This window comes from Lutzomyia longipalpis, chromosome 4 (genome assembly GCF_024334085.1).
Source record: "Lutzomyia longipalpis isolate SR_M1_2022 chromosome 4, ASM2433408v1".
In the NCBI taxonomy this organism is placed as follows: Eukaryota; Metazoa; Arthropoda; class Insecta; order Diptera; family Psychodidae; genus Lutzomyia; species Lutzomyia longipalpis.
In genome coordinates, this window is record NC_074710.1 from 21733443 (window position 1) to 21747548 (window position 14106).

The 14106-nt window shown below is 36.6% G+C and overlaps 1 protein-coding gene across 1 annotated transcript; it reads right to left on the reverse strand.

The window, feature by feature from the left end:
• Nucleotides 1-3625: 3625 nt before the first annotated feature.
• Nucleotides 3626-13401, reverse strand: LOC129794879 (ubiquitin carboxyl-terminal hydrolase 7). Its single transcript, XM_055835792.1, has 4 exons — nucleotides 13234-13401; nucleotides 11963-12971; nucleotides 9323-10121; nucleotides 3626-6177 (listed from the first exon to the last, which is right to left on the reverse strand). The coding sequence occupies exons 2-4, from the start codon at nucleotides 12735-12737 to the stop codon at nucleotides 4311-4313; spliced, it is 3441 nt and encodes a 1146-aa protein (XP_055691767.1). The 5' UTR covers nucleotides 12738-12971; nucleotides 13234-13401; the 3' UTR covers nucleotides 3626-4310.
• Nucleotides 13402-14106: the final 705 nt, after the last annotated feature.

Sequence of the window (14106 nt, forward strand, 5' to 3'; positions counted from 1 at the left end):
GTCGTACCAGATGGAATGATACTGTTGATTACTTTCGATACTTACTTATACATTAGCTGTTAGTATGAATTACAAGTGCTGGGCTCGTATTTTGTAACTCTCCGAGTCCTGGGTGGCCACCCAGCATTCGGAGAGTTACATAATACGGGCCCTGGGCTGGCTTGATCGGACGGTTGGACACGCTTCCCAGAAAGCACCATAAGTAACTGGAACTTATTTTCAAGTCAAAGATCTGCCGAGGTGTTGAAGATGAAGTTCCTAAAAACTCAATTGTTCCATCTCTTTGTTACCAAGCTGACAGTGGAGTTTTTCTTCTCCCACACTAGGCCCATCTTGATGGTGTATTTTTCATTATCAATGACGGAGTTTAGAGTAATCACAAATTTTACCCCTTGAGGAAGGCAGACAGTTTTCTGCCGAAAGCTTTGGAAAATCTCTGTGTTTCTTAAGAATCAAATTTCTTTATCACAGACGCTATCGATGTGCCCAAACTCATTCTCCCCAAGTTCCTAAAAACCCTTAGAAATTTCCTGATGCAATGGGAAGGATGACTGCATAACTTCCAGTCACTTGTTGCACTTTCCGGGAAGCACAACCATCAGTTTAAATGTACAAACTTTAAGTTAGCTTCAGCCACTTCAGCTCTCGCAATTCATGCAAATTCTTCAGCATCTTTCCATGAGATTTTGCGTAAATTATCTGTGTATAAATTCTCTTGTGAAACGCTGCTTCCCCTAAATCTTTTCCCTATCGTTTTCGTGGGGGTTTGTGGTTGTGTGTGTGGCAGCGCGCCGTGTACGTGAGAGCGTGAGAGCGCCCATCGCTGAGAGTGCTTCGAGCGCGTCGTGTCTCTTCGTCCTGCATCGAATAGCTGCGCGCGCGTGTGTGTGGCATGTTCTCGCATTTGCCGCTTGGCTTTCGTAGCGTGCGCATGTGCGGACCGTCGTCCTTTCGACGCTCCGTGAATGATTTTTTTTTTAATTAAAGAATTTTATTATTAGAATTTTTTTATCAATAAAAATTTTATTTAAAAAAATTTTTTTTTGAATTTTTAGGAGATTTGTGGTGACTTTTTCATTCCAATCGAAAAAGTAATTTTTATTTTTCTTGACCAAGGAGTTTCCCTCTCTCTTTGAGGTCACATGTCCTTGAGAAGAAAGTGACCACGGGATTGAGGATGTCATCCCAGAATTTGAATCTTTTGGACATTTAGGGGAGACTGTGGCAAAAATGGGATGTTTTTCGTAGTTTTGAGGTCACATGTCCTTGTGAATGAGACAAAGTGGTCATGAGATTAGGGAATTCATCCCAGAATTTGAATCTTTTGGACATTTAGGGGAGACTATTGCAAAAATGGTATTTTTTTTTCATAGTTTTGAGGTAAAAATTCATTGTGAATGAGACAAAGTGGTCATGAGATTAGGGAATTTATCCCAGAATTTGAATCTTTTGGACATTTAGGGGAGACTGTTGCGCAAATGGGACTTTTTTTTCGTAATTTTAAGGTGGGATAAAAACTTCAAATGGCGTCGCAATATTTGAATTTTTTGGCAATCTTTATTTGCTTTTTTCTATGTGAATCCAGTAGATATTGGAGAGTTTCTCTCGCGATTCTTCTATATTTTTTTTAATTCCCTACAAGATGAAATGGGTCAAAATTGTTCTGCGATAGAGGATCAATGTACACAGATAAAATAAATTCGTAAAAAGTTCGTTAAATTTTTTGACAGTTTCGTTAATTTCCCATGCATTTATATGGGGAAGTTCACCTCTAGGTTCGTAAAATTGGGTTTATAAATAAAAATAAAAATTTAAATTTTTTTTATTTAACAGAACTCAAAAAAAAATTTAAAAAAAAAGAAAATATTTTTATAAAATTAAAAAAAAATAAACGGTAGTATAAAAAGTGTTCTTAAATTTTCATAGGCCTATAACCTAACTTTTTAAAAATAAATTGAAATCAATCGGATTACCTCTAAATCCAAAAAAAATATATAAAGTCTTTAAAGAGTTGTTTTTTTTTAATAAAAATAAAAATAAAACTAATAAAAAAATAAATAAAAACAAAAGATGTGTTTGAAAAACAAAAACAATATAAAAAATTACTTTTTATATTAAAAAAATCATATAGCGGATTTAACATTAATATATATTTTTTTATATAAAAGAAAGATTATTGGAGGTTGGAAATTTTTTATTGAAAAAAAAAATGAAAAATCTACGTAAAAAACAAGTTGTTATAGTTATGGGAAAATGGGAAATGTGAGAAACGACACCCGACGCAAAGTCGTACAAAATTTAAAAAAAAATGAAATTCTCGGGGTTGTGATGGTTACAGATAAAATGGCGATCATTTTCAAATTGTCTAAAAGATTATAGCTCATGTTATAGTTAGGTAAATTCGCGGTAAAAGACTGTAGGCAGTGCTAGAAAGTTGAAAATTGGCATAAATGTTCCTTAGGGGATATAAAGAAAGGAAAATGAGTGCGGTTTGGTTTTATCCGCTAAAAAGCATATGGCGGCCAATTTTCAAAATGGCGTCCTTTTGAGCTGTATTGTCCAGGTTCAGACGTTTTCAAAACATAGTCATTATAGCCTGTGGCTCAAATAGAACCAAAGTTATAGCGCTTTTGAAAACGTGAAATATTGAGAAAAAATTCTTGTAAATATTTCACCAAAAGGCAGAAATTTGTGTTTATTATTTTTTTTAATATAAAAAGTAATTTTTTATATTGTTTTTGTTTTCCAAACACATTTTTTCCAAAACAACTCTTTAAAGATTTTATATATATATTTTTTTTGGATTCAGAGGTAGTCTGATTGAATTTTGACCTCAAAACTACGGAAAAAAATCCCATTTTTGCAACAGTCTCCCCTAAATGTCCTTATGATTCAAATTCTGGGATAAATTCCCTAATCTCATGACCACTTTGTCTCATTCACAAGGACATGTGACCTCAAAACTACGAAAAACATCCCATTTTTGCCACAGTCTCCCCTAAATGTCCAAAAGATTCAAATTCTGGGATGACATCCTCAATCCCGTGGTCACTTTCTTCTCAAGGACATGTGACCTCAAAGAGAGAGGGAAACTCCTTGGTCAAGAAAAATAAAAATTACTTTTTCGATTGGAATGAAAAAGTCACCACAAATCTCCTAAAAATTCAAAAAAAAATTTCTTAAAATAAAATTCTTATTGATAAAAAAATTCTAATAATAAAATTCTTTAATTAAAAAAAAAATCATTCACGGAGCGTCGAAAGGACGACGGTCCGCACATGCGCACGCTACGAAAGCCAAGCGGCAAATGCGAGAACATGCCACACACACGCGCGCGCAGCTATTCGATGCAGGACGAAGAGACACGACGCGCTCGAAGCACTCTCAGCGATGGGCGCTCTCACGCTCTCACGTACACGGCGCGCTGCCACACACACAACCACAAACCCCCACGAAAACGATAGGGAAAAGATTTAGGGGAAGCAGCGTTTCACAAGAGAATTTATACACTGAAGTAATTCAATTCCTCGCAGATACACGTCTTCCTTAAGCAAATCACCCGACTCTCCCCTACAATCCCTTTATTCCTTCAACGTCGAATTCCTGTATTGTAAGATTATCTCTCTCTAAATGTAAGATCATTTTTATTAAAAATCAAAATATTAATCGTGAACATCGAATTTGTTAATACTCGAATGCAAAATTAAATTTTCTTCTTTTTTCTAATTAAAAAAAAAAGTCACAACTTTGTCGATTTTCCAAGTAGAACAGAAAAAAAATGTTATAAGAAACATCTTTTTTTTTACGTGTATGATTTACAATTTTATGTTTTTTTCTCACTGCTTTTAATTTATATTTTCTTTATAATTATTTTCTTCCATCATTTATCCTTCAAAACTTATCTTTACAATATTTTTTTTCTTCTTCATCGCTTCACAAAAAAAATTTTACAAATAGAAATCCTAGAGTTAAAAATAATGTTTTCCTTTGAAGGTTTTTTTCTTTCTTAAGGGGGGTGGTTGACAAGGATCACGAGGGAAATGGGGGTGAGTTTAGGGGTCTAAAGGAGGGAAGTTTATCAGTTGTTTTTTTTGGGGGGAGTGTGGGTGGGGTGTTGCAGCCAAGGAGTCACACGTAGGGGAGAAGGAGATGCCATAATTTCTTCACATTCTCTGTTTTTTTTTGTTTGTTTAAATTCAATATTGGCGCAATAGCAAATATATATATAATATGTATTATAAGTAAATTTTTTTTCTTCTTCTCAACTCTGTTTTCAACTCTCTTCTCTCTCTCTCTCATTTCTCTTCCATTCAATTGTAAATCTTAATCGCTTTCTCAAGATAACTAAAGCGTGATCGTTTTTGTAATTTATTTATGTGTTCCAACCCAAAATATGGTGCCGTTTGTCGGGGATTATTTGTTGTTTGACTCCGGAAATCATTGACATTGACACAGCCCTCATCTTCGGTGATATAGTCAATTCGATTCATTGTCAGGATGGCCAACTTGTACTTCTCCCATTCCTTGTCCGGAACGCCGAGACGTGCTTTAATGCGACGCCTTACCGACGCATAGGGTTCCCCATTTTTGACTTTAATGAAAAAGGGAATGCCAAAGGTGTTGTAGATGTCCTTGTAGAAATGCGTAACAGGCACAAGTTGCTCATCAGCTGCCAAATTCACCTCATCCTTGGGTACCTCCTCAATACGGTAGACCTTTTGATTTGTCAACGTTTGCTCCGCACTTGTCTGCAGGCACTCCAATTGCGTATCCTCCGATGGGCCCATAACCAATTTATGCCCAACAATCTCCGCCACACGCAACCTCCGTGAACCCCCCTCGGAAAATTCCACCTGCTTCCCCGCCTCATCGAGGAGTGTCTTCACTGTCCCGCATTTACTCGGATACAACACAATTTCCTTTTCTTCCTTGAGATTTTGTGACACCCAGAGGCACTTGAATTGCTTCTTCGTCTCCAATTCATTGATATTCATTGAGAGAATTTGATAGAAGATTTTCTTTGTGCTTTTTGGCTTATTGTAAATCAATATGTCCTTCAATGTACCATCATAGGAGCTCCTTAATGCATTCCCCGGGACATCTTTGTATGTTTGACATTTAAAAAATTGTATCTCATACGGATCAACATTCATACGTTGCCCAACAACCTTCACCCACTGATCATAGCTCATACGTTGTGATAATTCCAATGTGAATCCCGTATCATTTGGGTTTGTCTTATCAATAAATGTCACCTCAACGCGATACAGGAGATCCCGAAAGTAATCCTCAACTGTTGGCAATTCCAAATTTTCCGCTTTTTCTCGCTTCTCAAAGATCACAATATCCCCATCGGTGATCTCACGCATACTCTTCTCAATGGTCTCATTGAAATTATTAATTCTAACAACAAACCCACTTGCTTGCTCCTCATACAAGATCACCTGCGTATCCCTCGACCATCCAACACGATCCAACAAATCCGGTACTAAATCACCAATTTTCATTGTTAAATTGTAATACCCATGCCCAACGTAGTGGAGTTTCTTCTGATTCGGATCGTAGTACTTGAAGAACAGCAACACATCAGTTTCCTTATCAAACACCGGTAAATGCTGACATCCCGCATCCGGTGACATTATCTCCAAAAACACCGTCCACGGATTCTGACTATCCGCCACCGTAATCACCGACTTATTCCCATCATCTTGTATATCAAACACAACTGGTCGCGTCAATTGGCTGTGTCGCTGTGAAAGTGGCCACAAGCGCATCTGATCAGCCGGTGTACGGAATGCATCCACAAGCATCCCCATAAATTCCGTCATTGTTGCCGTACGTTTAACACGAAAAACACGTAAATGCACCTTTTCGTAGTCAAAGAGATCCGTCACTTGATGCCCCTCAAAGTACTCCTCCAGCACAATGTGTACATTCATATAGGCATTCGCCTCACTACGCTCCAAACGACGCACCTGCTCCATACGCTTCTCCTCCGCAAGACGCTCAACAAGCTCACTCGGTATATCCTGCTCACTGATATCCTGCAACACTGTCGGCAATGCTGAATCCCGTATGTAAACCAACATGTACGCATTGCTACAGTGACGTGCCTGAAGGCTCAAATCATCATCCAAACCACCGTAGTTGTGATCAATTGCCTCCGCTTTTGTGCATCTACAAAGCAACAAAAAAAATTCATGATTTTCCCTTAAGAAACGTTCAAGGAGCTAAAAAAAAAACTTAAGAAATTCTTTTCTTATCATTATCCCATAAAAAAATGCCTTTTATAGCACCCTAGACACAAATCACACACCATACATTTGAAGATGATTTATCTTCAGGATCTTAGGCCATAGCTAGTAATTAATACGGTGCATTCAATATGTACTTTCTATTGTTTTCTAATGTATTAAAAAAGATTAGAAAATATTCGAAAAATGAAGCTGACACGTCATTTCGAAATTTTTATAGCACAAAATATACATCGGATATAAATTTATTAAGTTCACCCTATAATGGCTATAAAATTGACTAAATAGTGCTTTATTTTCCCATAAAAATCAACCTACAATTGCTTTAAAATAAGGAAGAGAGCCATAATCTTCCGTAAATGCTCGGTAGTGGTGAGAATCAAAAGTTTAAGTATTTTATAGCAATTGGGAGCTGACCTTTATGTAAGTTAAAGGCGCTGTTTTTCAATTTTAAACCAGTTAAGGGCTGACATTAACATCGAAAGACTCAAAAATCTGACCTGAAACTTTATTTTTCTCAAAAATAAAACGATTTTCCTAGTTTTCTTCCAAGGAACTAGACGCATTTGAAGTTGCCCACACATAGATAAATGATTTATCACAATAACTTAGATAGATTTTATTCTAATTCGTTTAAAAAAACAATCGAATTGGGAGTGATTACCAGTTTTATCCTCCAACTTTTATCCGAGACACTTATTTTGCTATAAAAATTACATATTGCAATTATGTTGGTGAGAGATGATAAAAAGTCAATTAAACACTTAAAATATCAATTAATTATGTAGATAGGATTTTCCAATAATCTAAAGACAGGTTGCCTTATATTAATTTCAAGAACCTCAGAAACATTAAATCAACGTAGTTACAAATTTTATCGATAAGTTTGCGTCTAGGGTACTATAAAAGATTTTTAATTTGCCTTAATGAAGGATTTTTTATAAGAATCATTTTAAAGTTGGACCTAAATTGCTAAATCATTGAGAAATAGTGTTCTCTCTATAATTCGGATTATTCGTTAATACTCGTATAAGTTCCCCAGAAAAATCAAAATATTATATTTTAGTCTTACGGGGCTTTAATCTTACCACACTTAAGCACCAAGTGCTTGAGCTTCATAACCTCTATGTGAGTACGAGAGACACAAGAACGCTGTTTTTTCTCGTTTTTTTTTCACATGTAAAATCTTAAGCATCAAGTGCTTAGAGCTTAGATGTGATAACTCCCTTAAAACAGCAAAGATTAAGGAGAAACAGCTTGAAAAATATTTAATTCAAGCCTAAAAAAGAATTAAAATCAAGCCGAAAATAGTAAATTCAACCCGAAGTGTGCTAAATTCAAGCCTAATAATGACTAAATTACAACCTAATCTTGGCTTTCATTTCAGCACTAAAAAGGCTGAAGATTGAAGAACAAAAACTAAAAAAAATATTTTTTTTTAAAGCCTAGAAAGAACAAAAAGGAGTCAATTGAAGCTGAAAAGTAGTAAATTCAACCTGAAACGTGTTAAATTTAAACCTAAAAGTATTATTTGGTTTTCAACCCTAAAAAGGCAGAGTCTTCAATCTGAAAAAGCTAAATAATAGTTTTTAATTTTTTTTAGGGCAATTTTTTTTCCGATTTTTAGCAATTGCGAAGTTTATTAGGATTAAAAGATTCAAATCTTTGTAAATATTCGATTGATTCGTCATCAAGGGGTGTTTTATCTGGCGAATACTTCTGAATATCTGAACTTTACATGAACATCTTTTGCTCAAAATCGAACAATTCAAAACCGTAAAAAAATCCAAAAACCTATTTAAGACTTATTGGTTTGAATTTAGTCTTTTTCTTGTGTTCAATTTACTATTTTTTTATGATTAATTTTTTTTTGGTTTAAATTTAGTCTTTTTTTAGGCTTTAATGTTTTTTTTAAAGTTTTGTTCCTCAATCTTGGGAATGAAAATCAAATATTTATCGGCTTGAATTTAGTCTTTTTTTAGGGTTTAATTTACTACTTCTTGGCTTGCATTTACTACTTTTCGATTTGATTTAAGTGCTTTTATTCTTGAATTTAATATTTTTAGGCTTAGACTTATATTTTGAATTTCCTTGGCGAATCATCCGAATATTAGCAAATAATCCGAATAATTTCGTCCAGATACCCCCCCCCCCTTGAACCCAGGCCACTGAAGCCCAATTTTATGAGAAGAAAAAGAAAAGTAGGGGAGACCGGGGTAAAAATAGTCAATTTGCATAAATCCTTATCTGCAGGATTCCCCAAGGGCAAGAAAATTTCCTCGATAGGTCATTCTTATAGGAAATTTCCTGGCCTACAACTTTGTCTCAGACCACTTTTCTCTATCTCCACGGGAAATATGAGTTTTCGAGCTTTTCCTAAACCCTTCCGCTTCTGACTATTTTTAAACGCGGCGGGTAAATATAGTCACCAGTTGGCTAAATAAAGTCGGTCGAATTTTCCGACATTTCCAATGATTTTCCACATGAGAGATTGATAGTAGTTGATAGCTAAACTTCTCACCTTTTGATCCGCGACAAGTAATTTCACTTTTATACGCACTAAAACAGAGAATTTTGCGATTTTCTCAAACACGCCATTTTGCAACAAATGAATAGAAAATATGCCAAAAATTTCGATCTCCCATATGATTTACATGGGATGACTAGATCTACCCCAAGGGGTATGTTTTGATTCAAAAAATTGTAGAGAAAAATCATTAAAAGTTATTGAAAAATACACCTTGGCAACATTTTCTGCACTAATCCAGCTAGTGAGAAAAATTATCAGATGGGAAAACTGCTGAAGGAAATGTTCGGAAAACGCGTTTTTCTCAATACGCAAAAGTTTGGGAAATGGGCCAAAAATCTATTTTCATTTTTAACTCCTAAAATACTGATCGCATAACCTCCAAATTACTGTCAAAAATTATAGGTTGGTAGGGCTTTCCACCAGAATTTTTTCCGATTTTTCCGATTTATATTTTGGGAGAAATTGGCATTTGAAAATTCCAAAATGACTATTTTTACCCCGGTCTCCCCTATTTAGAAAAAAATGAATAAAAACTCACCTGGACACAACGTCATCGTCAAACTTGCACCATTTTCCATCACCCAATGGGTTAATGTAGACCACATAGTGACCCCCGTGGTTGTCTCCACTGTGCACAAGTACCGCATGGAGGGTGTACTCTGCGGGTGTTGCCTCGGGTTCCTGGAGGTACGCATCGAGGCTGATGTGCTCATAAAATTCAAAGCGATCATTGAACTTTACACTATTATCCGTTACAGGATCATATTGGAAACGCATAAGATGGAGATGCAAAACAGGTGGGAATGACACGAAAATCACCCCCTTTTCCGCTTCTTGCAACCCATGTTCCCCTGCATCGTATTTGTTGTCATCATCCAGTGTCTCCGTAGCCACGTAATCCTTGAAACTCTCATCAATATTCTTCTTCCCTTTGATGTTAAGCTGAATGTCGTAGAAAGTCTCAATGCGCGTACTCGTGTACTCAACATTCTTGCATTTGATGTAACTTGACATTTTACCCTCAAATAGACGCGGGATTGTACCCTCCAGGCATGTACCCTTCATCTTACTCTCCAACTTATCCAGGAGTACCCGCAGGAATTCCTGAACATCGTGCTGCATAAAACTATCGAGAGTCTCCCAACCGAAACTTTTTGTTAGCTTCTTCGTACCCACGGGCTTATCGGAGAATTGAAGTTCCTGAAAAACTCGCTGGAGTGCCAATGCGACACTCTTGCTACTATCATCCGCCTCCGTTGGCATCTTGTAGACAGCCTTCCGGAGGTGATTGGTAAAGTAGAGGGTTTGAAGTAGGGAATTCATGTAGCACGTTGCACCTTTAAGTTAAAAACAAAAAATGTGAAATATTTGTTGAGAAAAATGTACGCGCAAAGTCGCCATTTTCGAAAAATTCAAGTTCGAAATTTTCGAAAACTTTGTTTTTGATTTTAGCGCCTCTTACGGTTATTTCTCGAAGTTGCAATGTTCTAGACATTTGTAGGGTTTTCCCGAAACCTTTCATTTGTGCTTGAGTTGATCAAAATCTGACTTGTAAAACCCGAGATATAACATACCAACTTTGGAAGGCTATAGTAAGAATTCACTGGTCAGACAGATTTAAGTTTTCTTAACAAAAACTTAAATTTTCTTAAGATTCCTTAAGTTTTCTTCAAATTTTTTTTTAAAGTTTTCATAGGATTCCTTAAGAAAAAAATTTGAGATCTCATAAGGAAAAATTTAAGATTCTTAAGTTTTCTTAAGCAAAACTTCTTAGATTTCTTCAGTCAAGCTGAATTGGACTGAATGCACATTTTTCCATGATTTTTTCTGTTCGCTTTAGTTAGGGCATCGAAATTCGTAAAAATTATCAAAAATATTCAATTTGCTCTATTTAATTAAGAAATGTTTAGTTTCGCTTTAATAAACTTAAGAATCGTATTTTTTCCCCTAAGAAATATAAAGTTTTTCCTCAAGGAATCTTAAGAAAAAGTTAAGACATTCGTAAGAAAAATTGAACAATCTTAAGTAAATAGAGTGTGGAATTAACTATTCAGTCGGGCTGAAAAATTTAAGTCGGTCTTAAAGTTTTAAGTCAGTTATTTTAAGTCTGAAATTCCAAAAATTAAAATCAGCATCTGACAATGTTCAAACATGAAAATTTGTAAAATTTATTGAAAAATATGCAATTTGTTAATATGACTTGAAAAAATCAAGACCGACTTACAAATTTTAAGACTCATTAAAAAATTTACAGTCAGACTTAAAAAAAACGGACTGAAAACTATAAATCGATCTAAATTCTTAAGCCTGAAAGAGTAGTAAATTCCACCCAGAATCTTAAAAAAAAAACTTAAGTCAATCTGAAGGAATATTAAGTCTTTCTGACTAGTGAATTTCACCATATATCTCGAGAACGGAACCATAGATTTTCTTAATTTTTAGCATGGCAATATATAATATAGTAAGCTATAATGAAGCAAATTGATAATGGCGTTTTCGAGATATTCATCGAAAACTTATCGAAAATTTTGTTTTTGATTTTCAGCCCCCTAGCGGTCACTTTTGAAACTTGCGATATTCTAGGGAGTTGTAGAGCTTTTTAAAACCTTTAATTTGATACCAAGTTGATCAAAATTGGTCAAGCCGTTTTCGAGTTATAGTCGATTTTCGATGAAAAATTGTGGCGGCCATAATGACTAAACGGCTTGACCGATTTTCGAAAATGAGGTATCGTTGGAAAGCTCTTGATGGGCCCTACAACATATCAAAATTATAGATTTTTAGCTATAAAAGTAGTGAATGAGATAAAGGCAAAAACACAATTCAGGGGTTATTCAAAATAGCGGACAGAGGGGTGGATTTGACGTCATAATCGGATTTCTTCAGGTCGATATTTAAGACATAGTTTTGTACTAATTTAGACTCAATATTTGAAAATTAACTATGCAAAATGAAATATTTGCGAAATTGAGCGTTATGACCTAATGGACCTGAAAGGGTTAAACTTTGCTGTTTACCGCAAGGCTAACTATTATTGTTCTCTTGCAATTTAACTTTTTTAGGCGCCAACGTTTTTTATAATGTGGGGACCCTATTTCGTGCTCATCACAAGTTTGAGCCCGATCTGAAACACATCAAAAACGAAAGAGAAAGAAAGAAAGAGTTTGAGGGAACTTACCTTGATTCTTCAATCCTACGTAGCCTGTGTACTTTTTGCTATCCCAAAATACCCCATGGGGTGCTTCGGCAACAACGTGCACCTCCAAGACGATGGCGTCGTCCATGATGTAGCCCTTTTCGGGATCTAACACATCATTCCACGACATAAAATGACTGAATCCCCAATCATTCTCCTTGCTGTAGAACACATGTGTTATTTTCCGCGTTAAGGGCTCAGCGTCAGCTTTGAAATTGTGAATGCTGAGATCAGCTGTGGCCTTGCACGTCCACGATGGCGAATCATTCTCCCCATTGCATTGGAGGAAGAAGCCAAGTGAGCGATTGTCGGCATTTGGTCGATCCCCACTCCCTTGTGTAATTCGTGGCATTACCATAATTTTCCACGGGAGATTCCGTACGTAGCATGGGGGTGAGAGGAGTTGCTCATTTAGCTTACTGAACTCCTCCACGCGGAACGTGAATGTCGCCTCGGAACGTGCGTGATCCTCCTCTTCCATTGTGGAATCCTCACGTGGTGCTTCGGTGGTCTGTGGCTGCCCAAATGCATGCAATGGGGCAAAGTCCACATTCTCCTCCATCGGGAGTGTCTCATCGAATTCCTCCGATCGCATGGGGGTGTCACAAACATTGGCCGGAATGACATTTGCATCGATACATTCGAGATCTTGCGTGTCCATCTTCTCCACGGGCGCCTCCACATCACGCCCATTCGTATCTGTCTCCATCTTTTTGCTGACCACGGCCGGAAGGCGACCCAGCGAATTCTTCTTCATCAACGCCACAACACAATTCCCACCAAAATTTTGCGGAAACTTCTTTTTCTTGGTACCAAATGCTCCTCCCACTCACACACACACAGCTTCCTTCCAAAATAGAACAAGTCAAAAAGGAAATCCTTCAGTCAATTTTTGCGGGGGAGGGAATGTCTCTCCTTTCTTCCTGTGTGATGAGACACGCTCCGCACGCACACTACTTTGTCCGGGAAAGTGACTTTTCCACTCCTCGCACTGCGTCACATCCATGAAAAGAAACACAAAAAGAAAACAATTTTCATTACTATTCCATCCCTAACCACAAATTAACCCCACATCGCCCTTCCAAATCCTTCCGGAAAGCCCCCAAATAAAGTGAATCGTGTTTTTTAGTTTCTTTTTTTGTGTGTTCCAATTGGGGTTGGAAATCATTACCTACACACACTACTTGTCAAATTACGGGCTTTTCGGGCGCCCTTTTTTCACCAAAGCGCCCCATCCGCCACCGTGGACTCACCTGGAATCGTTGCAAGGGTCACACGGGAGTCGCTAAGTGCTTTCACAGCAGCCAATTTAGCTGTATTTTGGGCAGAATGGGACACTAGAAAATTCTCACAATATCATTCTTTGCTGCTGCTGCCGTAGTACTAAAATGCCCCAATAAGAATTTATCCCTATTTTGTGTTTGACATGAACAATGTAGGAGACCTTCCTTGGATATGTCCGATGATTTTCCATGAAAAATATTCCTGTTGAACTTATTTTTCATAATTTGCTCAGAACCGCTCAGAACAGTCGGAGGGAGATTTTGCACGAAGTTTATGCACAGGAGTATTTTTTTTTGACAAGTTTGTCATATTTTTTTGCGCCAACATAACCTCACTTTTGTTTTTTGTATGCAAATAAAAGTTAAAATTATGGGAAAAATGCACCGGAAAACCTCCGGAAAGACGCCATTTGTCTTATTAAATCATTTTCCAGGCAAAAATCAGCGGAAAATACGATTTTTTGTCACATAATATCAAAGTGAGGTTAAACAGGGTAGCCAAAAAATAAGGGCATGATTTTAACATCTATATAGAAGCTACATTTTTTGAGATATCGTCCTGAAATAACAATCATATAAAACTTTTTGAGTTTACGCATCTTTTGGCGGCAGAAGTTTTCAGATATCTCAATCCAATCCAAAGTTATTTGCGGTTAAAATTATGCCCTAATTTCCTGGTCTCTCTGTATTAGGTGGAGGATTTTTCCCTGGGCGCAAACCTTTACTCGACTGAACATTTTAGTTAGGAAAATTTTGTGTTACACAACCTACACAACACACAAAATTCAATGTACGTTTCGATTTTCAGCTAAAACATTATTTAACAGCATAGTGGAAGCTGTC